Source organism: Haliotis rufescens, unplaced genomic scaffold (genome assembly GCF_023055435.1).
Source record: "Haliotis rufescens isolate VD_foot unplaced genomic scaffold, xgHalRufe1.0.p SCAF_19, whole genome shotgun sequence".
Classification (NCBI taxonomy): Eukaryota; Metazoa; Mollusca; class Gastropoda; order Lepetellida; family Haliotidae; genus Haliotis; species Haliotis rufescens.
In genome coordinates, this window is record NW_025963879.1 from 5,792,198 (window position 1) to 5,818,195 (window position 25,998).

Consider the following 25,998-nt stretch of genomic DNA (forward strand, 5'->3'; position numbering starts at 1 on the left):
TAAACTATAAATAGCGGTGGAGATGTGATTTGCTTTGCATTTAGACAAATGATATGATAGATGTATAACCATGAATCTATGCAGATTTACACTCATGGGGAAAAAAATTCAATGTAACCGACGCTGTGTTGATATTTACTGTGGAATACACTCTTATTACATCAGGCGGTGAAATATAAACTATACATGTTCTGTATGTGGGATAGGGGTCAAAGGTCGTTATTGTTTATGTAAGAAACACGGTGCTGATAGGGTCAGGAACCAGATTATTTATGCTAGGAAGAGAGATTACATCAATGAGAGGAATAGGTTGGGGAGAATACGTATTTAGATATATGAAAAACAACCAATTAGACAAATGAATCATTTTGCATATACCATTAAACCACAATGTTTTTTGTCAGAGAGTTGAAGGCTATGGCAAAGCAAAGTGGACTACGTGGATATTCTCGAATGAGAAAAGCTGAATTGATCAATTTACTCAGTTTGGAATACAACAAACCCCAGACTGTTAGAGAACTCAAAGCTCAAGCAAAAAACATTTGGCTGAGAGGTTATTCTCGAATGAGAAGAGCTGAATTGATCGCTTTACTAGATAATAATCAACCTAATGATGTTGATGATAAAAAACAACAAGAATTAATATTTGTATCCACATCCCTCGGCGTTGGTAAATATCTAAGAGGTTGGAAGATGGATATTAATTCAAACATGGATGTTAATGATGTTAAGCCCATCATATCGAGTAAAATTAACGAGGAGTTAGATGATTTACATAGTATAAAATACCAGCTGACGATTAAAATGTCATTGAGTAAAAGTAACACAGACGATAGCACCGAATATACCGAATCATATTTCCGAAGCAATCAAGAAGTTATAACCGAATCCGATACTATAAACGCATCATTAGATACATCAATTCAGAGGATACAGGAAACTTTAGAACGCTGAACTAATAGAGGTTCGGGTTGGGGTGTGGATAAAATCGATAGTTTATATTTAGATATAGCAAATTATATGCCCTTCAAAGGTGGATCTTATATAGATTTACCCCCGTATTATAAGAAGAAAAAAGCCATAATTAACGTAAAAAATAAATCCGATGACTGTTTAAGAATGATGATAAGATCTGCATTGTTCCCCGTAGATTCTAAAATTGCAAATAGACCTTCTAGCTATCCCCAAAACGATGGACTCAACTTCGATGGTATAGACGAACCTACACCAATCTCACAAATTGATAAGGTGGAAAAGCAAAATAATTTAGCTATAAATGTTTTCGGACATTCTAAAGGAATTGTTGTACACAGGATAAGCTCCGCTCCGGAACATATCCCCAGAATCAATTCATTTCTGATCGAAAAAGATGGAAAATATCATTATACATGGATAAAGAGTTTAAACAGGCTATTATACGATCAAACTAAACATGCTAGAAAGAAATATTTCTGCGAAAGATGCCTACATGGGTACAGCAGACAAGATCTATTAGAAGCGCATAAAGAAGACTGTAGAGGTGTTGGGGAGACCGCTATCAGGATCGATATGCCTAAAGAGGGAAAAAATATATTAAAATTTGAACATTATTGTAATCAAATGCCAGTACCGTACGTAATTTATGCCGACTTCGAAGTGCTTATCAAACCTATACAAAATACTGAACGCAGTACTGATAGTAGTTTTACGTACAAAACTCAAGAACATATTCCTTGTGGGTTTGGATATATAGTTGTAAGGTATGATGGGAAAACAAACCCGCCCGTGATTTACAGAGGTCCCTATGCAGCGGGAAAGTTCCTAGAATATCTACAAAACGAAGAGAGAATAATCAGGGAAAATTTATCGTGTAAGATACCCATGTGTATGACGAGGGATGATTGGAGGGCCTATAAGAAGTCAAAGAGTTGTCATGTTTGTAATAAACCCCTGAATGGGGATTCCGTAAGAGATCATTGCCAAGTCACGGGTAATTATCGGGGGGCCGCGCATAACGAGTGTAACTTGAAACTAAAAATGAAGTATCAAACAATACCCATCCCCGTTGTGTTTCATGGATACGATTCACATCTCATTATGCAAGCTATCTCAAAGACCGACGGCGGTTTAACGTGCATTCCTAATAATATGGAAAAATACATATCATTCTCGTTGAGTAAAACTATACATTATAGGGACAAGGATGGGAAAGCCAGAATAAAACAAAGTAATGGGCTTAGATTCATAGACTCCATACAGTTTCTGTTATCTTCCCTGGACAATTTAGCTAATGCGAACAATCCCGATGACTTTGCGATAACAAATCAATATACCGATAAGATAACACGTCATTTGTTGCTGAGAAAAGGTGTATATCCTTACAAATATATGGATAATCGGTCTAGATTCGACGAAACTAAATTACCACCCCTTGAATCATTCTATAGTAACTTAACAGAAACTAAAATAACCGATGCCGATTATGAACACGCTCTGACGGTGTGGGATAAATTAGGTTGTAAGAATTTAGGCGATTATCACGATCTGTACTTAAAAACTGATGTACTGTTACTCGCCGATATATTCGAGATACTGTATTTTCTTGAGTATAGTGCGCACTTTTTTTCGAAAAAACACAGCTGTGTAGAAGGGGGTGCGCATTATACACAAATTATGAGTTTGGATGTTTTTTCCCCCATGGAAAGACATTACCGTGAGCACGAAACACCGGGAATACCATGTCAACAAATCCATACTGAAGTACGCAAAATAATTATGTAATTACACTGTCTGGCTATAAAAAGTGTTCTTTGTATATCTGGACTTATGTTTGTAACTTATTTCATTGATTTTATTCAAAATTCCTTATAATATTGTTTTTATTAATTTCGGCGAAATCGTGTGTGAAGCGATCGGAAGATCGCACAACTCACCGTTATTAACAACAACCACGGACAGAATACCGCTATTGACGCCTTGAAACAAACTTTAGTTGGCAGAGAATGGATACATATATCATAAATGACATACTTTGACTCGTTAAAAGTCATATTTGTTTTTGTTTGACGATTCTATGTCAACATGAAATTCTCGCGATCACGTGATCAAGTGCGCGTGAGCCTTTACGGTGACTGGTCAGACATGTTCCATGTAAAAAATAATACCCGGGAATAGCGATCAGCTGCTTCGCTTAGGGTTATTATTATTTTAAATATGTTTAGTAAAGGTTGCATATAATTAAGAAAATAATGGAATATATTATTCCTGATAAATAAAATAGTTTCAGATACAATTGTTGCCGATCCTTGCATTAAAAATCTTATAAAGTTATATCATTGGGTGTGTCTTGACCGAATCACCGGTCGATTCCAAGAAAACGTGTGTACAGCTGATTGCTGTTTCCAGCTTAGTTTACGAGAAAATACGCAAGGTAATCTTAATCCCTAAATATAAACAATGCCTAGCAGAACAATAAATACTATTTAAACGGTAAATAAACATGTCTGGTGATTTTTTATCTCAAATTTCGAATTTGTACTGACGAAGTTTCTCAGCACCCGTTCGTTTGCCGGACTTCGCTGAAAGGGTAAGGTGTAAAAACATTCTGCGCATAATATTCAAATTTCTTTTTTTCCCAAAATATTGAACCCGCTAGAGGGGGGTGCGCATTATACATGGGTGCGCACTATACTCAAGAAAATACGGTATTTAGAAAGACATGTTTAAAACAATACGGCTTGGACCCGGCATGGTACTTTTCCAGTCCCGGACTATCGTGGAATGCATTGTTGAAGAAGACCGGCGTAGAACTAAAACTACTCACAGATTACGATATGCACTTGTTTATTGAGAAAGTATTAAGAGGGGGTATATCGATGGTAGCGAAAAGGTATTCTAAGGCTAATAATAAATTAGTGGAAGGATATGATCCGAGTAAACCCGACACGCACATATTATATCTTGACGCTAACAATTTGTACGGATGGGCTATGAGTCAACCTTTACCCACGGGTGGTTTTGAGTGGGTCGATGATATCGATGCGAATGATGAGAATAAAGGGTACATACTAGAAGTTGACTTGGAATATCGAAGTTCGTTACATAAAGACCATAACAGTTATCCGCTAGCTCCTGAAAGAATAATGGTTAATAAGGATTGGATGTCGGAATATCAACACTCCTTGATGGGTAATACAAGGTTAGCTAACGTAGAAAAACTCGTACCAAATTTGATGGATAAGACAAAATATATAGTTCACTACAGAAATCTCCAGTTATATCTATCGTTAGGTATGAAACTTAAGAAAATACACAGAGTTCTAAAGTTTTATCAAAGTCCTTGGATGGAGCCCTATATAAGGTTGAACACAGATTTAAGAAACATAGCTACCAACGATTTCGAAAAGAACCTATATAAGCTTATGAATAACTCAGTATTTGGTAAAACTATGGAGAATCTAAGGAAGCGTGTTGATGTTAAATTAGTCAGATCTAATGAGGAAGAAAGACTCAGGAAACTTATTGTTGATGGAAATACAAACCGAGGATGTGTATAAAGATATGGCAGAAAAAATAGATATGTACGACACGAGCGGTTACCCAAAAGATAATCCACTGCACAGCGTAGTAAATAAAAAGGTGTTAGGTAAGATGAAGGATGAATGTGCTGGGACCCCTATAGCTGAGTATGTCGGATTAAGACCTAAGATGTATTCCGTAAAGAAGTCCGATAATGGAGAGATAAGAAAAGCCAAGGGTGTTAAAAAGTATGTGGTAAAAAAGCATATCAAACACAAACAGTATAAAGAAGCATTATTCAACGGTAGAACGTTCAAACACAAGATGAACTCTTTAAGAAGTTACAATCATAGGATATATGGATTAAGAATGAACAAGACATCATTATCCCCCTTAGATACAAAGAGATGGATTGATAATGATGGTGTAACTACCTATGCTTATGGTTACTTAGGGCGGTAATACCGTACCGTCGGGAACTATGAACAACTCTTCTCGTACTAATGCCCTGCCGGTCCATCTTTAAGATAATAAAGAATAGGCTCTCCTTCTTTCATAACCAATCGACTAATGTTATATGTCTTAAGGGACCAAATCGGATCAGTTGCGCGACGTAGGCCTCCTTCGAGGTCACCGGGCTGGTATAAATATCTTACCCATACTCTATCCGGAAGTCTTTGTTCTTTGCCTCTCCTCGGTGCTGAAGATTCGGAAGTCACGGATTTCATTTTAATAGCATCGGATGGTTTCTTCCCTATTAATCTCGTTACTTCATTATTCAGCGCTGATACAACAGCTGATAATCGTGTCACCCATTCGGTTGATCTCAATCGTTCCGATTTCATTTCGATCCCATACTGATAGCCAAACAAACATTCTGCTAATGTCCGGTTAAATCTCTCGACGATAGCTTGACTGCGGTGGGCCTCTCTTTCACCATGCCTGATTTCGACATCGTGCTTTGTTAACAGTTTAGTTATTGATCCCATAAACTCGCGACCGGGATCTACTTGAAATAGCTTAGGCCATTTTAGTGGTCCGCGTTTATATATGCAGCTCAGTGCATTAGCTACTTCTGTTGAATCTTTTGAGGTTAATGGCTCAGACTCTTTGTATCGACTAGCCACATCCACTACTGTTAAAGCGTATTTATATGTTTTGCGTCTTACCTTATCGTGGGGAAGAAACAAGAGGTCAGCCTGATGAACTTCATTCGTTGTAAAAATATCAAACTTCTTCCTCGGGATATAACGCGGTGCCGGTAAATATATTTGCCACATCGCTTGTTTCTTTAACCAATCCTTGGCCACATCTTTAGATACATTAGCCGCGGTGGCTAATTTTTTTATTGCTCCTATACCTTTCCAATATCCTCGTGGGCTATAGTAAATTTTATTCATTATTAATTAATATTGATGTTTCTTTTAATATGACTCATGACTATCGTTGAATCGCATCATCATTTTGGCATAAAAAATTCCCCCTGTAGTAGCAGTATAGGTATATAAATCTGGCTCCAGTGGGGTTGCGGCAGAACCATCATTACCTATACTACTTACATGAAACTCCTAAGATGTACTAATTATGCCTGTTAAGCCAAAGGAAAACACAAGCAAAATCCCGACAGCATTTAGAACAAAGCAAGTCCAAAATGGCGACAAACAAAACACTACAAACTCACAGTGTACTAGATGGCACGAGCACGTGAAAAGGAACAAACATGTGTATGCAAGAATACCCAAGTGAATAAACAAGCCAATCTGTCCTGAAAGGAAAACAACAGTTTGATATCTGCAGCAATGACAAAGGATAACATTCACAGACATCTCCTTTCGTCAGTGTAAATAAGAGTGACTTGTAATGTTGGGCAATGATTCAGTGAGGGCAGAATAGGTTCGTGCAGTTTCAACTGTGTTCAGGAACAAGTCTCTCAAGGGATGACATTTCCAGTCATGTTTTTGCAGGAAAAAGAAGGGAATGCAATATGTAAAGAAGGATTCAGAAAAAAATGTTTTTACATTGCGTTCACAAGTGCACTGGCATCTGCTTAAAAACCTCAATCAAGGCTTTCTGTGTGTTTGATCAGACATTGGTCACATATGTCTGAATGAGGCCAGTAACTGTTTTCGCACTGACTCACCTTATTCTCAGCTGTCAAGCAGCAGACATGGTCATATTTTCTGTCAGACATGGCTATTCAATTGAAAACATTTTTTAAATAAAAATAATAATAATAATAATAATAATAATCAGATAATCAGAGCAGATATATTCGATACACAGGTGATATTATGAGCTACTAGTACTACATATTTCGGGAAGTCAAATCATGTAACCCACTATATAGTGACACATGTTTACACTGGGCTACATATCAATACAAACCTCCAGTGCTCATCTTCATGAAATAGTGAACTAGTTTGTAGGACTAACTGTACCTTTGGATGTTGGTGGCCTTTGAACTGGTAGCACCACCTTGGATCGTCTCTGCCACTGGTCATATCCAGAAAAGTCAACATTGAACTGGTTGCCGAGGGATTTAAGCAGATCGTCCTGTTCAAACTGTGTTCGGTCAATACGACTGGCCGCACGTTTTCCCCAACCACCAGACATCATCAGAACGAAGTTGATATTCAGCACCTAGCATATAAAAATCAGATGTTTCATATAGCTGTAACACTGGAAAACCTTTATGATTGATATGCTTTTTTACCATATGCTGCTATGTGATATACAATAACAATGAGATAACCCTGAATAAATATATTTGTAAAAATTGCTTTTACTGGAAAATTCATTGCATAATAATTGCTTTTACTGGAAAATTCATTTCATAATAATTGCTTTTACTGGAAAATTCAAGCATGAAACAATAGTGATCATTGTTAATCATTTAAACAATACCCCTCCTATTACGTCATTGCACACAAAAAAGGTATTTTAGGTCACATCACACAATAAAAATCTTCAAAATAAAAGTCCTTTATTGTCAACTCTCCAAAATCAGTTTTGCCAGTAATAGTATCAGAAGCACCTCACATCAACCATCCTTGTCGCATATTACTAAGGAGGTAGGAGGGATTAAACCTAAATACTGGTGGTATTTCTTTGAATTATTAACAGTGAAAACTATTGTTTGATCATTCTTAAGAATACTCTACCTCTATAACATCATAGCCAGAATATATATGATGGATTGGTGGGTTCTGACATCTAGAAATCCCCTATATAGGATCTTTAATCAAAAAAGTTATAGCTTCATTTCCCAGTATAAGGGGCATATGCCTAATGGTCCCAGGCAACATGTCATAGTTGTTTGACAAGCAATAGGTGTACATAATTCCCAATCGCCCTCAAAATAACAGACCCCGGAAGAATGTCAACGATATATAAACAAATATGTGGTAAAAAGTAAAAATGATTGCTCTTCATACAATCCTACTGATTGCTCATGAAGTCATGGATAGTCATACACTCAACAGATAATAAAATAGGACCTATTTAAAAAATAAACTACCCATTTTGATGGTGTTTCATTCTGTTTAAAACATAATTTGTCTCTTAATGAAAGGGCAATAATATGGAACAGCAAGTCAGTTAGGTCTGTTCAAGGTCTTTCAATTTATGGCACTGGTTATTACAGATTATGTTTTAAACCCATCTCCGATAAAATACAGGGTTAGTCTTCAATACTGCATCTTAAAAAAGTAATAATGATTGCTCTACCCACATGTATAGTGTATTGTTTTGCCCTGTCACTATTATAACTTTTCACATAACACAAGCATCATGCTTTCACTACAACAGTTCAGGGCAAAATTAGTAAAATCTAAATATTTTTTACATTTGTATACTTATCCTGCATTACTCTTTAAAGCATTCATTGCTTACCTTACGACAACTAGAAGGACAGTGCAACTGCGAAGGTCCTGGGTGAAGAAATAAAGTTGTTGATCTGAAGTCTCAATTACTGACATTCCGTCGCTGTCCTGTGACCTTGATGACACCTAAGGTCATATTCATATCACTGCCTGTCGCCCACACTCTTAGAAAAATATACTTTGAGGTTTCTGAAGCCAAAGTGGGGAGGCAAGTCTTGCGATGGGTGGGCCTACAAATGTAAAAAATATTTAGATTTTACTAAATTATTTACTTATCCTGCATTACTCCTTAATGCATATGTATGGGACGGTTTGGAGGTGGGTAAACCTTCAGAATACAGAAACCTCAATAATTCACACCCTGCAATATGGAACCAGTTGGTCGATAAACAGTGAAGCGGAAAGGTTCAGAAAAAAACGCCATTATGGTAGGGTTGTCCCAAAAATCAAAACATTGAAATTCCCTATGCAAACTTAGTAATAAAGAATTAATAGCTATTCAGCTAATCCTTTACTTACTACGTCATAGAGCCGTCGTGGACAAACAAGATTGTCTAAAATTCTTCCACTGGCGGCGACTGAGCGACTGCACATGGAAGTAGACTGGCTCTCTATAGGGCGAGTTCATTATTTGCGTCATGGGTTGGTAACCTGCTGGGTTACAACCAGAGGGCCAAACTTCGCACGCCTTCGACATCCTTGAAAGCCACAAGAAGATAATGAATAACGAAAACCTGTGTCAAACCTCCAGAAATATCCTTCCGTGATTGTTCCAATAAAACAATTGCTGTGTTAAGCCATGGTAAGGCCAACACGGACAGATTGTGGATCATTCTCATCTTGTCTGGGTCCTTCATGGGTTGCAGGCAGATGTGATGATAAAACCCCGGTGTAAAGACTGGGTTGTGAACCAACTCTACAGCTCTTCTTACCAACAGTATGTCTATGTTGGATATTCCAAATCAAACTGTGGTCAACGGTGGGGTTACCTCTACTTGTGTACTGAAACCATGATATAGTACGATGAGTACGTAATCATCCTTGAGACTTGTTTCTGCCACGCCCTTTCTCAGTAAGGAAATACTGGTCTTCCTTGCGAAACGCATGTCTGGGCTTATAATTGCCTGACTTGCCAGACCGCTGGTATAGACTAAAAGAGACGTGATCTAGAGTCTTGAGCACAGTGTCATTCCAAGCGTTTTGGGAACTTGGCGTGCGTGTCTGTGATCTGTTCATTGAACAGGGGAGTAGATGACCAAGGTTGAAGTAGCAGCCTGCCCTTGAAACCAGAATCTCAGTTGGAAACACTGTAAAGTTTGGTTGTAACAGTAATCTCTGTCAGAGTGGTCTCAAGATGAATTTTCCTGTGGTCAATCTGACGTTGTAGGAAAATCACCATAGTTTGGAAGTGATCTAATCAGATAGGGTTATCCTCTGATAGATCCTGATCCACGGCAAACATTGACGATGTTGGTGGCTTAAATGACGTAGCAAATGTGAGTTTGGAGAAGTCTTCCTCCAATGACCTTGTGGTGTCCCTCTTATTTACCCCGTTACCAGGGGAGGGCGTGACTGACACGAGATGGTCTGCTACCCAATCGGGTACTTGTGCTAAGCCGGTGATCTGCTCCAGTGCATAGTGCCTTCCCTATCAGCAGGCTTTGATGACCCGCCTGGATAAGGAGCCATGTGGCGATGTTCCCGTACTCGATGCCCAGCGATGTATGCTGTACCAGAAAACACATTAGGTATTTGGTATACGTTAGGCGCAGATGTAGTTGCTTACACTTGTGCCAAGGATGTTGGAACATCACTAAGCTGATCATGTGCCGGTTGCGTACCCGAGTACACTGTAAGCCCTTGATTGGTACGCAAACGCTCAACGCAGGTCTATGAGACAAGGCTCATCGGTGATTGTTGACGCCATGAGCGTATAATGGCTGGGCTGGATATGTTGGAACAGCGCTGAGCTGATGGTGCGTCCCTTGCATAATGAGGGGCTTGAGTGGCTTGGGCTTGGGTAGTTGTCAGGTGCTGCGCTCGGCGCAGGTAACTGAGACACAAAGCTCAAAGGTATTGACTGGACCATGGCTTTCGTCTTTGCTACCCCCATTATAGCAACTTGAGACGCTGGTGCTGTCGCCAACGTCACAGATTTAACAGATCTGGAAGTGTCCGGCGGCTGAAGAATTGGAGCAGTTACGATACTCACAAAATCCTCCGGTATTGTTGATTTCGGTGGAGGGTGTACTTCTGCAGTCACAGTTACGGGCGTCATATTACCTGCCAATAATAATGGCTGGTTGGTAATGACCGAACCATGTCCTTCGCTAAACCGCGATTGTGACATTCCTCTCGTCTCACGATGGGATTACTGCAAAATATGATTGTGAGTAACCTGCTTTTATATTGTAAAACTCGTTGGAGAGAGATTTACACAAAAATTACATTTAGAATTTGGCGAGCACATCTACGTGCATGCCGAGGAACATGGATAAAGATCTTTGGGCGATTTCTTTTCCACGACAATATTTACAACACACAAACATAAGTTACGCAATTAAACCATTGTTGAAGAAATGGTACTGGAAGAATGCCGTAGATTTGAACAATAATCTATCGGCAAAAATACGAGTTGCAAGGGTATACAATATTTTTATATACGCAACTCAATGTAAACCAAAGCTATTTACTTTTAGATTTTGGCGGAAACATATGCGTGTAAGCCAACTGACGTGGATGATAATCTTGGTAAGACTTTTTCCACGACAATTAGTACAATCGCGCAAACATAGGTACGCAAATAAAGAATTGTTGATGAAGCGGGACTGGAAGAAAGCCGTAGATTTGCTTTTAATCTATCGGCAAACATTTTTTTAACGATTTGAAAATGTATACAATAATTTATATATACGCAACTCACTGTTACGCCAAAGCTAGTAGTATTTAAGAACACAAGAATATGTTATACATACGTAGCTGAGAATTGTAAACAAGTTGACTATCTTGGCAGGCAAACGATTGTAACACAATTCAAAATGAACAAATATGTGGCGGGAAAAAAGACAAGAGTCTTTTCACGCCTAATTAATTCACATAAAACTACACAACATGGTGAAAGTAATATGAAACGAATACATCACCCATCGCAGATCAATTTTAGGATTGTAGACGAAAACTGAAGGTCTAAATTAATCCAAAAGGAGAGCTCCACTGGGACACGTCCCTGCTGTGCTGCGACAAACAGTGATGTGAAGATGAGCTTAGGTGTCATCAAGGTCACAGGACAGTGACGGAAGGTCAGTAATTGGGACTTCAGAACAACAACTTTATTTCTTCACCCAGGACCTTCGCAGTAGCGCTGTTCCTCTAGTTGTCGTAAGGTAAGCAGTGAATGCTTTAAGGAGTAATGCAGGATAAGTAAAACATCTATACTTTATTGCACTATACATAGGGGCAGAGCAAACTTTATTTCTTAAATCCTTGTCAAGGCAAGGTCAATAGGCTTTGGTCCAACGTCTTCCTGCCAATCTTCATCTTCTGTGGATGGAACTTCGAAAGCAACCCCCTTTCAAAGCAAACTTCATTTTGACTCCCAGCAGTTGTGAGTCTGTGAGGACTTGTCCCTTCTGAATAAACTCCTGCCTGATTTGTGCCATTCCTTGCCAGCTGTGACAAAACATTCTTGGGAGAATCCCAGAAAGAGGGAACCTGCATCTTGACGCGCCTCTTCTTCACCCATTGAACAAAGTAGGAGCGTAGTGTAGTGAGTGACATCTTCCTGGTTCATTCCCAAACTGATCGCGAATGTACTTGTGAGCTGAGATGATTAGCACATCTGGGTGTCAAGTAACTCCTCTTGCATTTCAATGATTCTGCCAAGAAACCTGTGCATCAATCCAATCTGGTCCATACATAGTGATACAGGTGTGTCCCCTGGAATTCCTGCTGGAGAATCCTCCAACAGCAGGTTAATGTGACGTATGCCCCTCACAAATCAGTTTATATAAGCTCCTATGTCCATCGCATGACAGCTTGTTGCATCAATCGCCTGGATATTCCAACATTCTACTTCCTCTTGTATGGCTGAGACAAGGTATGAGATGATAGAGTTTTTCAATAAGATCAATGAAGGAGTGACCCCACTCATAGTCCACCACTGGTAGTGGGGGCTTTGAGTCCACCCTTGCCAATTTTGCCATATTGCCACCTTTCGCCCCATCCAGATCCAAGACTTGTAAAGGAGGCTGGTCGTCTGACCCTTGTCCCAGTTGGAGTATGTAAAACCTGAGCAGATCTTAGTCCAACAACATCCAGATGCGCACCAGATATGTGGTTCAGTAGATACTGAATGATAACAAATGAGCATGTGCAGCTGGGTCAAAGAATCCACCAGGGATGGATTCAAATGTGAAGTTAACCACACAGGACCTCCTCTCCGACATTTTCCGTACAGCCAGGTTAACTGCAACACTTCCTGTTACATGGTTTGTTTGTTGTTTAACCATGAAGGTGGAGATGGAGGGAGGATAGACATACTTGTCTCACTCTGCCCGGCTGGCTGGTTCACACAGCCAAGGAAGTTTGATGGTGCACTGGTTGAATATGGTTCACATCTTCTCCTCAGGGTGAGAATAGCTTCTGCCGACTCCCTGGTTCTAGACAGGCGAGTAAAGCCTCTACTCTCTATAGTGTCATTAGCCAGTGGTTGCTCTCCTATACACACAGATGTCTGGCTGGGAAGACTTCCTCTGGTGTCAGAGGTGGACACTGAGCTGACTTGACCGAGTTCATTTCATCACAGCCAGTCTTGTGTCAATTAACGCTTGAATATTTTGTTTGCTGCTAGTTGAATAGTTGCATCAAGAAGCTCATGGGTATCTGCGAGGAGGCCACTGTCTGGGATTGAACATCAGACTCAGCAGGTGCCTTGGGAATGTGAGGAGACCAGGTACAGTTCTCACTCACAGGCGAAGACAAGATAGCTACTGTCCTCTTGACAGCTTCCCTCCTCAAAAGAGCAGTACCCCGAAGACATCCTCTTCAGTAAAAATCATAGTACAGCAACTCCAACAGGATACATGAGGGTCACCAGTCATCATGTAGTGAGGTGAAATGGGGTTTAACGTTGCATCCAAGATTATTGCACTTATATAGCGATATGCACTCATATAGCGATATGCACTTATATAGCGATATGCACTTATATAGAGACATGCATGTACGTGTGTGTGTGGCTGCTTGTACTAGTCCGGACTGATGCCGATTTATAGTGCTTGCTCACTGAGATACCAAGCCGCATTTTAACATGAATACCCCATTCAGACACAGTATACTGACTCAGAGCCGACCAGTCCTTGTTTCAGCCCCTTAATGCCGAGCGCCAGACAGGGTAACAACAAGTACCATCTTTTAACGTCTTTTGGTATGATGCAGCCGGAGATCGAACCCCGGACCTTCCTCTGACAGATGCTCTACCACTAGACCACAGAGCAGTCATCATGAAGTGACCACAAACTTTACAAGTCAGAGTAGGTAATGCCATCTTGTCTCACCGGACACTTTCACTACCAAAATTACCCAGAAAAATGTAATTTCCAACAGTTTCAAGGAGTTACTACTTTTTACTTATACAATAACAACAAGATGTATAATAATGTAATGTAAGGAACAGTTGATGTTTAAAGTGCAAAAAGACAAAAATAACTGTGCTCAGACTAATAATTTTATGTGTTGACACTAGCACACATGCAAAGGAAGTGAGGTTTTTCCACCTTGCACATGCACGGGTGCTTTGGAAGGCAGGATACTATTACTGGCACAACTGATTATGGATAGTTGACAGTGAAGAGGACTTCTGTTGAAAGTCTGAAGATGTTTATAATGTGGTGTTAGGGTATTCAGAAGAATTATATGTAATTTTCAAAATCATTTCATGAATGTTTTGAATCATGTCACCTCCTCAGTTCAAAACCTGTAACTTCAACACACAGTAGGTTTATCTCCACTCTGCCGTGACACAAAAAAGGTAGACTGTTTTTCAATTGCTGCAGTGAAGAGTGATCAGTCTAATATTTCCAATTAGATAAATGGGGATCAGTGAGGACTGGCCTTGACTGATTTGGGACAACCATTGACTGAATGAACATTTCATTCCAAAGGCTAATTACCCTGTGGGGTATTCGCAGGACAACGACCCCTCGAATTTTTCCATTCGCAGAATGACCCGCCGGTACGCCTTTGATGTGTGGTGTTGTTTTAGGAGGGGATTAACTCCTTGGTTAGTGTCAAAAACTGAAATATGTACACGAAAACTGAAATGTGTTCACTGAATTGGTGAACTCTGATTTTGATAATCTAGTGAGTACCATTTACTCAACTGATTGACTCAACAGTTACTCTGTTATAAATCTCCGAAACATGGTAGTCTGTAATCATTCTCGATATGCCAAACGCGCAGTTACAGTACACGTTTCTTCCAACTACACGCGGCAGTAGATACCTTTGTACTGGTGGCTACACCTACCGAGTTGGAAAAAGGAAGAGGAATGACTGGATCTCTTGGAAGTGCACCAACAAAGACTGTCATTCCACAGTATCTACAGTCAATGATGAAAGAGTCAAGTCCTCATAACCATGAACCAGTGAATCATGACTTTAAGGTATGCACAAGGCCTCATAAGAATATCAATATTGATACTGTTAATTTAGAAGAAAAAAATCACTTTAGATGAAATATCAAAGGCAGTAAAACAAATGAAAAATAACAAAAGCCCAGGAGTAGATGGCTTTCCAATAGAATTCTTTAAGTTTTTTTGGAAAGACTTAAAAATATGGGTTTTTAGATACATAAACGAAACTTTTGAAAATAAGGAAATGACATATACAATGAAAAGGGGAGTCATTACGTGTATACACAAGGGAAACAAAGACAGAAGATTTCTAAAAAATTGGCGTCCAATATCATTGCTGAATGCACTTTATAAAATAATTAGTACTTGTATTGCAAATAGAATGAAAATGACTTTAGATCACCTAATTCACGATAACTAACGATACTAACTAATAATGCATCCTCCTGTGTAATACAAAACGGTCATATGTCTTCTTTCTTTATTAATGAAAGAGGTTGCAGACAAGGAGACCCAATATTACCATATCTTTTTCTTTTTGCTGTAGAAATCTTAGGCTGTATGATAAGAGACAATAAAAATATTAAAGGGATTATATTGAATGAGAAAGAGTACAAATTAGGTCAGTACGCAGACGACACACAATTATTCTTAAACGGAGAGGCTGAAAGCCTGTATGCAGCAATAAATATACTTGATTGTTTCTTCAAAATGTCTGGACTTAAAATAAATATTGATAAAACAAAAGCCATATGGATCGGGTCGAAAGCAGGGAGCTCAACAAATAGTTGTGAAGACTTAAAATTAGACTGGCATGTAGGCAATTTTGAAGTGTTAGGAATTATTCTCAATCCCCACTTGCAAGATCTATGGGTTATCAATACCCGAAAAAGACTTGAAACAATAAATAGGCTATTGGCAAACTGGAGAAGAAGAAACTTGACTCTTATAGGTAAAATTACTGTTATCAAGTCATTGGCTCTCTCAACTCTTGTCCATATTTTTATGGCACTGCCAACCCCCCCCCCCCAAAAAAAGATTTTGTTATAAACTTAAATAAAATTTTGTTTAGTTTTTTATGGAATGATAAACCAGATAAAATTAAAAGGCAAAAATCTGAAAAAAAATTATGCTGATGGTGGACATTAAAATATTTATAGAATCACTAAAATTATCTACATTAAGAAAGTATTTTAAAAAGAGTATATATGATAATCCCTCAGTTTTCTCTTTCACTGATATGATAAACTTAGGAGTCAATGCTGATAAATATTTATGTGTGAAAAACCCTTTTTGGAGAGATGTTTTAAATGTTTGGGGAAATTACGGCAGAAAATTTACAACAAATTCTGGAAAGATTTCTGACATTCTATCACAGCCCCTATGGCTAAATCACCAATTTAAACATGAAAACTACATAATTAAAAATTGGTTCAAAAAGGGTATAATGACAATTAAGGACTTATGTAATGAGAATGGATTTCTGCCATTTGAAATATTAAAAGTATGTTATGATATACAGGGTACAATACTAGATTATAATAAGGTTAAACTTAGTATACCAAAAGAATGGAGAGACACTGTCAATCATTATATCAAAATACCAATATATGACTAAAATCTTAGTCCACAATTGAGGGATATATTTATACCCGTTCAAGGATCTAGGTACTTTTATGATAGACTAATTACAATAACAAAACCACCCTTAGTAAATGGAAAATGGCAATCTCTTTTTGACGATGATATTCAATGGAAAGAAGTTTATTCAAATTTCAGGAAATTAACTAAAGATACTAAATTGATTGACTTTCAGTTTAAGTTTATCCATAGAATAATTTACACCAAAAAGGAATTATTAAAAATGAAACTAGTTGATAATGATATTTGCTCCTTTTGTGACTTAAACGGCGAAAACCTTATACATGTATATTGGGAATGTGAATATGTTAAACACTTTTGGAGCAAACTGGAAACCTTTTTAAACCTTGACATAAATACTAGGATCTCACTTACCAAATACTCAGTTATTTTTGGATTCGACAAAAATAAACTTCTACTTAATCATATTATAATGTCCAGTAAAAGATATATATATATATATCAAGTATTAAGGGTGAGAAACCAATTTTTGATAATTTTAGGAAAATACTAAAAGAGTCAGCTATGATTGAAAAATTCATTGCCACAAAAAACAATGGTCTATTACAATTTGAACGAAAATGGGGGAAAATCCTACACAAATTAAAATAATAATCATGCCTTGTACAATAATGCTATAGGTCAAGCTACGCCTCAAATAGCAATACTATCATAATTGCTTTAGTTATAACTGACTATCGGTACAACTTTTCATGCTCTTCTTGAGGCATACCATGTGTATGTATGTATGTATGTATGTATGTATGTATGTATGTATGTATGTATGTATGTATGTATGTATTTGTGTATTTGTGTATTTGTGTATGTATATGTATATGTCTCAACTATGCATGCTGTATTTATTCCACAAGAAAAGTCATCCATGCATTGTATTTTCATAGCAATTGACTAAACCTACTGTGTAACCTCTAATCCTGATGTACAACCCTTCGAAAGGAATAAAAAATGTCAACAACAACAAAATATTGATACTGTAGGTAATAAAGACTAGATTACTGTATGAGATAAACGTATTTATGCAAATGTAATTACGTATAACACGTATTAAAATTTTGCATTTCTTAAATGTGATTTTGTATATTTGACAGATCCGAGAGTCGTTGCAGAATCTCAAACAGAAGGCCAAGTCATCCCTGACCCCAATGCCAACACTGTTCGACGAAGCAGTAATGTCATTGAAGAATGGTGAAGCCTGGACCGATGAAAGCAGGTCCGTAGTGGAAGCCATGCCCACATTCCACGCACAGAAGGACACTCTGTACAGAGCAAGACGATCCACGTTACCACCACTTCCTGCACACAGAAGAGACCTCGTCATCCCAGACCAGTTTCAGACCCTTGGCGCCGGAAAGCAGTTTCTTCTTATCAACGATGGCGATGACAACAAGATCCTTGGCTTCAGTACCACCAGCAACCTCCGATTTCTGTGTGCAGCCGACACCATCTACGGAGATGGAACCTTTTACGTGACTCCACGTCTCTTCTACCAGCTCTACACCCTCCACGCCTTCGTCACCAACAAGATGGTGCCCCTGGTATTCCTGTTGCTGCCAGACAAGAAGAAGTAGACCTACGACAGAGCCTTCCGCCTGGTCAAGATGCTGCTGAGAACCGAGGGTTCCAGCTACTGCCCCAAACAATACAGGTAGGCCAAATGTGTATCATTTGGTGTATATTTTAGTGTAATATGATATATGAAACATGTCCATATTAGCGGATATACCAAGTTTTTATTTATATTTTTCTATTTTCAGATGAACTTTGAAGCAGCTGCAAAGATAGCAGCCCTCGACGTCTTCCCCAATGCCACTTGGAAAGGCTTTTTTTTCCATTACACCCAGTGTGTGTGGAGAAAGGCTCAACAGGTCGGTCTCCAGTCAGCCTATGGTGACAACCCAGAGGTCAAAACCTTTGTTAAAAGATGCGCTGTTCTTCCCATGGTTCCAGTGAAAGAGGTAAATAACATCACATCTCAATGAAAAATGTTTAAACATTTAAAAGATATATTTTAAAATTTAATTATATGTAAATTACTATATGGTTAACCTCAACATGCTATCGTATATAGCATTGAGAGTAAATAAGTTATGTTTCTTATGACAATATATATTATTATTACAATCCAATTATGATAATAATTTATATCTACAATATTCTTTCTGTAATTACAGGTTGATGATGTATGGCTCCAGACAATTGCTGAAATGTCGAACGACCAATATTCCACCCTTATTGTCTTTCTTTCGTTGGTTTCAAATCCAGTTCCACTTTTTTACTTGCTCGCATGATATGTATATGCCTTGAAACACTTAATTGCCATTATTTATAAGATGCTAATCCCAACTGTTAATCCCCACTGTGTTATACATCGATTGTCTGCCATCCTGAACAAACTGTGCAACTATGTCACTGATAAATTACTGTTGTTTATATTTATGACTTAGTCAGTGTCAGGTGACCTTGGCTATATAATAGAGGGAGAGACACACAGAGAGATGGAGATTGAGAAGACCCTTCCCCCGACCCCCAGCCCCCACCAGCCCCCAGTCGCAGCAAAGGACCTCGCTCCCCTCGAGCCCCCCCCCCCCCCCCCAAAAAAAAACAACAACAAACAAACAAAACAAACTATCATTTAAGCAAGCAAAATAGCACAAGAAAATAACACTCATTTTTTCTTACCACATGACGTTCTCATGACTGAAATTGTCTTTTCATGGACAATGTTAAGAAATAGTATATTAGCTGGTGACCAGTTATCACTGAGAACCAATTATCACCATCTCCCTGTTACTTTTGCTCGGTTTCATTAGAAGAGATAAATGTTTATCCAAAAATGACGAACAAAACTGACTCATGTGAAGAAATAGAAAAAACAAACCATATAATCACCTTACCCAATGACAACTTTAGAAGAGACACGCGAGAGGTGTCACAAGCCCATTTCATTCGTAAACAAAAATAAAAAAAACCATGATGATGCACATTCAGTTCTTCATAGCTTACTATCTGTCTGTCATTTCTTCTCCAAATTACAATTCTAAAACCTTTTACAGCTATTTTTCCAAAAATGCATAACCCTGTATTTATCGTGAAATCCATAGTACATTGTGTTGAGGATAAGCACATGTAAATCGAATTTGGGGAATATTGGTGTATGTCAGTTTGCAGAAGACAAATCAATAAAATTATTTGTTATTAATTGTAATGAAAATAAAAATTGAGTGTGATACCAGAGAAAATAGATAATGTAATTTGTGTAACTGAAGCAGTGTGCATGATCACATGACACATGCTGATTAGATGATGATGATGATGATGATGATGATGATGATAGCTGTTACAGCTGGTCGACTGGAAATATCTATTTCCACTGTTTTGATTCCCTGTCATCACATAATTAGAAATCTATTGAATTCTGTCCATGGACAGAAATATGTGCATTTGCTCATAGTTTCACACAAATTAAAGTTATTTGCACAGTTAACCTTGTAAATGTAATATTTCAGAAATAACATGAAAAAAATGACGATAACTGGTATATGTGTAATCATACGCCTTTGTTTACAGGATCAATTACTGGTTTGCATGGTCAAGTCTCGATTATGTACTCAAGTAAAGAAAGACATGTAGCTGAATACAGAATAAATGTTGAATATAGATTTCAACAGCTTTGGTATAGTTGGTATTTACCTGAAGAAATTGTGTTAGTATAACATAGTCCCTTACAAGTTTAATAAGCCACAATATATGTACATCACCCTTTTATGTTGTTTAAAACCCCCTACATTTATTACCTTAAGTTTCCATTAACAATCTCTATTAGAATTTAATGCTGATATTTATACAATAGCGAGGCTTTTCCGTAATATGGAGGCACCTGAATGTGGCAAGTGAAGTCAATAAGCGACCTTTTTTGAAATCTAAATGTCCAACACATTCACTGAGAATTTTCCGTGATTTAGAATTACTGATAAAAAATCTTTCTGAAATTGTGCGTGTTTTTGACGTCAAAACAAAATTGACGGAAGTGGTTGTGATTAATTCATACACAGACTGTGTCAAAGATTATGTTACAATACAAATGACAGTTTGGAATGTATATCTTGAAGATATCCCGGTTACGTCCATGTAGGTTTCGCTGTCCCTGCTCTTTCAATAGAGATAAAAACAACTTCAGGGTAATTGACATCGGACATTTTCAAACGACAAAATGTGAAAGATTGCTAAACAGCCCTAACAATACTCAAATTGACATCGCTCAATACTGTCCATCATTATTATTTCTTAATAATTAACAAGATGATACAAATGTACTGCCACCAAAGGGTAAGTAGACATAGATTCAATGAAACGTTTTCATAGACAGCAAATCTACAAACCTATTTTCAATTGAACAATTTTCATACTTGCATTGAAAGCTCAAGAAGCATAGAGTAGGCTATATTTAATACAACTTACAAGGAAACGATAACTTGCACAAGTGAAAGAAGGCAATATTATTGTTTTTGCGGTATAATTATAAGTAATATCTATACTCACACGCAAAATAAACGCAAGTGGTTTTAAGCAAATAGGTAACAAACATGGAACCATAAAATGATACGAGTTTTAGCATGTAGTGAAGCCTGATGGTGTTATCAATATTTTTGGTTGCATTTTGGAAGCCCAAAGTATAACGCAACATAAAAAACAAATCGCCAAAATGCACCATTTCAACGATATGTGGGTATCATGCACCCATTTCTCGCGAAATTGAAAATGCACGAACTGTCACGAACTGTCACGAACTGTAGTGTGTATAAAACTGTGGCCGATTCTTGGACCTACCACTCTTTGGTCAACAATGCCATGCTTAACTCAAATTCAGAGAAACCAGGCTATCAGACGTTTGGAAGCTGGAGAGTGTCCAAGATGTTGCCCGTCATTTCAACGTTAACATAACCACAATTTACTGTCTCCTGCATAGATACAATGCTACACAGACCACAGATGACCTTCCTCGGAGCGGTCGTCCTAGGGTCACCACACCTCGACAAGATCGGCAGATTACCCGTCAACACCAGCGACATCCGTTCCGAAGTGAAAGTGCTCGACAGACCATAGGAACACATAATCGACACATTAGCCGGGAGAACTGACGTCTCCATTCCAACAACCTCAGATGTCGCCGACCAGCACGTCGTACTGTTCTCCAACCACAGCATTGACAAGCACGACTTCAGTGGGCACAGGGTCCATGCAATTGGCGTCATCGTGAGTGGAGGCGTGTCATCTTTTCTGAAGAAAGTCGCTTTTGTGTCTCCCATGCAGACGAAAGAGTCAGAATTTGGCGGCGTCGAGCTGATCGTTTTGCTGACAGTAACGTTGTGGAAAGGGATCCATGGGGTGGACCTAGCGTCATGATATGGGCAGGGATTGGACTTGATGCGAGACTTGGACCCATGTGCTTTCTGAATGTTGGTCAAGGTCGGCAACACGGCGTCACTGCTCAGCGGTATATCGACCAAGTGATCAGACCCCACGTTGTTCCATTTTTTGCACAACATCAACAACACATTTTCCAGGAGGACAACGCTCGTCCCCATGTTGCCAGAGCTACCTTTCTGCAACAACACAACATCCGTGTTCTACCGTGGCCAGCCCTCAGCCCTGATCTGAACCCCATCGAACACTTGTGGGATGAGGTTCAAAGGCATCTGCACAATGTGCACCCAGTCCCTACAACTGCCGATGAACTACGCACAGCTGCTCTGGATGTGTGCAGGAGGATCCCTAGGGCCTTCACAAATCGTCTGATCCACTCAATGTACAGGAGATGTGTGGCAGTGATCAATGCTAATGGTGGTCACACCAGGTATTGACTGACATTTTGGGTATTGACCCGAAACTGTGTACCGTATATAACCGCGGATAAGCCGAATTTTGAGGACCAGAAAAAAGATTCTGTAGAATGAGTGAGTGAGTGAGTTTGGTTTTACGCCGCTTTTAGCAATATTCCAGCAAAATCACGGCGGGGGACACCAGAAATGGGCTTCACACATTGTACCCATGTCGGGAATCGAACCCGGGTCTTCGGCGTGACGAGCGAACGCTTTAACCACTAGGCTACCCGACCGCCCCAGATTCTGTAGAAAGGGGTCGGCTTATCCACGGGATATACTTTCATGATAGTATTTTTCAGATCGTGATCTGACAGAAACATCGCCTGAATGACGGTCCGATAGATTACAACTTCCCGAAAGTTTGGAAGGGGCCACGACTAGAGCCATTATTGTTATAAATTATCAATAAAGTTATTATTATACACCAATGTTGTCATTATTAAAAAAATGTTATGCATGTTACTACCTCTGATAATAGTGTTTTCAATTGAATGTTCAAAGTTTATTGTTCTTCATAAACTCCACAATCTTTACCTTTAACAATATATGTCGGCCACAGCTATAATATATAATCCACAGATGAAATCGCCAATAGCTATTACGTATGTTTTGCAAAAATCATAAATTGATAGTGAACAAGTATCTACCTTTATTGAAAGAGGCAAATAAACAACTGTAACGGCGAGTTATTTCGTTCGCCATTTGCAAAAACATGTGATGAGCTGTTTCCTGTGACGCCACAAACGGTGACCATTGTGATTGCTTCCTGTTGTTTAAAAGGCAACATGGTACTCAAGGAAATGAGCACTGATAATAAAGGGGCCGATTGGTATTGTTATGTTGTTTACACACAAACACTTTCAAGTTGTGGGTGCTTAGCGGTTGTGTTTGGAGTAGGGGCTTAATTCCTTTGTTTTCGAGAGATTAGTTTAATAAACTGCAGAAGCCTGTTGTAAGTGATGGTCATTTAATTTGTTCATAGTTTATTCAATTCAATTGGATTAACATACAATAGTGGCGGCAATGTTTGAAGTTGAATTGAAGCAAATCTGTGAGTTACTGCATAGGTGTATAAAAGTTGGAATATATTTATTGACTGGCATTTTCATCATGAGTTCAAAACGAAAACGCCACGCTTACGATGCTGCATTCAAACTGCGAGTCGTCGCTGTTGCTGAGTCGGCAAACAACAGTGGGGCTGCCTGACAGTTTGACATTAACAAGAGGCAAGTTAGAAATTGGAGGAAAGAAAAGACGGCACTAACAGAAATGCCGAAAACAAAGAAAGCAAGATGGTTTGCCTTATCACCTTACAGTAATCTAGAGGATGTCCTGTATGAGTGGATAATGGAACAAAGACAGTGTGGTTACATGGTAACCAGAAATATGATTCGCCAACGAGCACTGACGGTTTACAAGGCAAAGAAAAAGATATTTGATCTCCAACAACATTTAAGGCATCTTCACACTGGTGTTCAAGATTTATGAACAGGAGACACCTTACACTTAGGCAGAAAACTCACATCACCCAGAAGCTGCCTGACCAGGTAAACACAAAAGTGGACTTGTTTCATGCTTTTTTCATCAAGGAACGGAAGGCTATGGCCTATGAACTTTGTCAAATTGGCAATATGGACGAAACACCGTTGAACTTCGATATGCTAGGCTCCAGAACAGTTGACCACCAGGGCGCCAAGACCATATCAGTGAAGACAACGGGGAACGAGAAACAACATTTTACTGTTGTATTAACCTGTATAGCTGATGGGACTAAACTAAAACTTATGGTTGTGTTCAAAAGAAAGACAATGCCCAAAGACAAGCTTTTGGCTGGAGTTGTTGTCGCGGTACACCCCAAAGGATGGATAGACGAAGACTAAGTTAACCGATGGGTGACAGATGTGTGGATGTCGAGGCCGGGTGGCACAAGGGGATGCAAGTCGCTTCTTGTATGGACATGTTTCGAGCTCACCTGTGCCAGAGTGTAAAGAAGCAATTGACAGAAAGCAAGACACACCAAGCAGTCATCCCAGGCGGATGTACATCCCTTCTCCAGCCCCTTGGCGTATGCCTTAACAAACCATTCAAGACCCACGTCCAGGAGAAGTGGTTCGAGCGTATGCTAAACGGAGACCACACCTTCACCAAGTCGAATGCTATGAGGAGAGCTCCACTCGCAGAAGTTGCAAAGTGGGTGGTGGAGTCTTGGGATGAGATCCCCACAGACATGGCGCAAAAGTCGTTTTTGAAAAGTGGAATTTCAAACGCAATGGACGGTTCTGAAGATGACATTTTGTTCGAGGAATTCATCTCCCCCGCCCTGGTTTCTACGGATGTGAAAGATGTCATGGCATGTGATGACCTCAATGATTACTACGACGATGCGACAGATGCATGTAGCTGCGTGGGCAATTCTGGCCGGTGAGGACAGCGACACCGAATTTGATGGATTTACCAGGTATGATGTGATGTGATGTGATGTAAATGATAATGTATATATGTTTTAATTTAGTTATTTGTACACAAAACAAATAACCAAAAAATACAATGATTTGAAACTAAATATTTGACCTGTGTTTTCATTTGTTGGTACATTTTCTCACGGGTTCAAAATTCTATATACACCGATTCAAAAAATGGTGCTTAGTTGTTGATGGCAATAAAAAACAATCATAATGAGATTAAAAAAAGACAAGAGATACAGCTTCCCACATTATGAAAGTGGATGACTGGTTTGTTAAATCTTCATTAGAAATAATAATGACTTTCAATATAATTACAATGTTTTTCATCTTATATTATTGAATATCTGCGAGTACCGGTACATGTCTTGCAGTCCGACTTTGCAGTGTTTTTTGCCTTTCACTTCCTGGTTCGGCTTATCTGCGGGTCATCATTTTCTTACGTATTTCAATGGACAAGTTAACACCTCGGCTTATCTACGGGGTCGGCTTATCCGTGGTCATATACGGTAAGCCCTTAACATTTGAAAAAAACAATTTTGTCATCTGCCTTTTAATCCATTAAACTGTCTTCAGTCAATTTTTTGTCAATCTTGCCCCTTTTAGTATTTCTTGTCTTTACTGTTGAAAATAAATAACATGTTTACTGCATACTCGACTTGCTTTTCTTCTGCGTGTGAGTATAGATTAAGTAAAAAGAGAAAATTACGAAAATATGAATTACTTCGATTAAAGTAGTGTTCAATGTATATACAGTTCATGTGCTCATGACTCTGATATTGAAACCAATAAGAAATGATGAAATCGAACTTCATAAAAAAAAAAGTAATAGCAAAATGGATGACCCTATCTTACCTGTAAATTATTCCTTAGATTCCAACATTCTCCTGATTGTGTAAGCGTAATTTGACCAATGTTGCACCATTAATAATGGAGTACTAGCCTTATCACCAAAAGTAAAGAATTATTAAAAAAATTAAAC

At 38.7% G+C, this 25,998-nt stretch overlaps 2 protein-coding genes across 3 annotated transcripts in view; one reads left to right on the plus strand and one right to left on the minus strand.

Moving 5' to 3' along the window:
- The window catches only part of LOC124148419 (uncharacterized protein C20orf96-like), a 161,186-nt gene that overhangs the window by 129,252 nt on the left and 5,936 nt on the right, over window positions 1-25,998 (minus strand). For both annotated transcript variants that reach the window (XM_046519503.2, XM_046519504.2), the window contains exon 2: window positions 6,936-7,137. In XM_046519503.2, coding sequence (XP_046375459.2) covers window positions 6,936-7,113 — 178 coding nt within the window. In that variant the 5' untranslated portion in view covers window positions 7,114-7,137. The remainder of the gene's footprint in view (window positions 1-6,935; window positions 7,138-25,998) is intronic.
- LOC125381649 lies at window positions 13,991-18,530 on the plus strand. Its single transcript, XM_048398838.1, has one exon. It carries the CDS (start codon window positions 17,815-17,817, stop codon window positions 18,238-18,240), a length of 426 nt encoding a protein of 141 aa, XP_048254795.1. The 5' UTR covers window positions 13,991-17,814; the 3' UTR covers window positions 18,241-18,530.

What these genes read in the sequence shown, in the direction of transcription:
- LOC125381649 (XM_048398838.1), top strand. Translation starts at nt 17,815, where the DNA reads ATGCCAACACTGTTCGACGAAGCAGTAATGTCATTGAAGAATGGTGAA.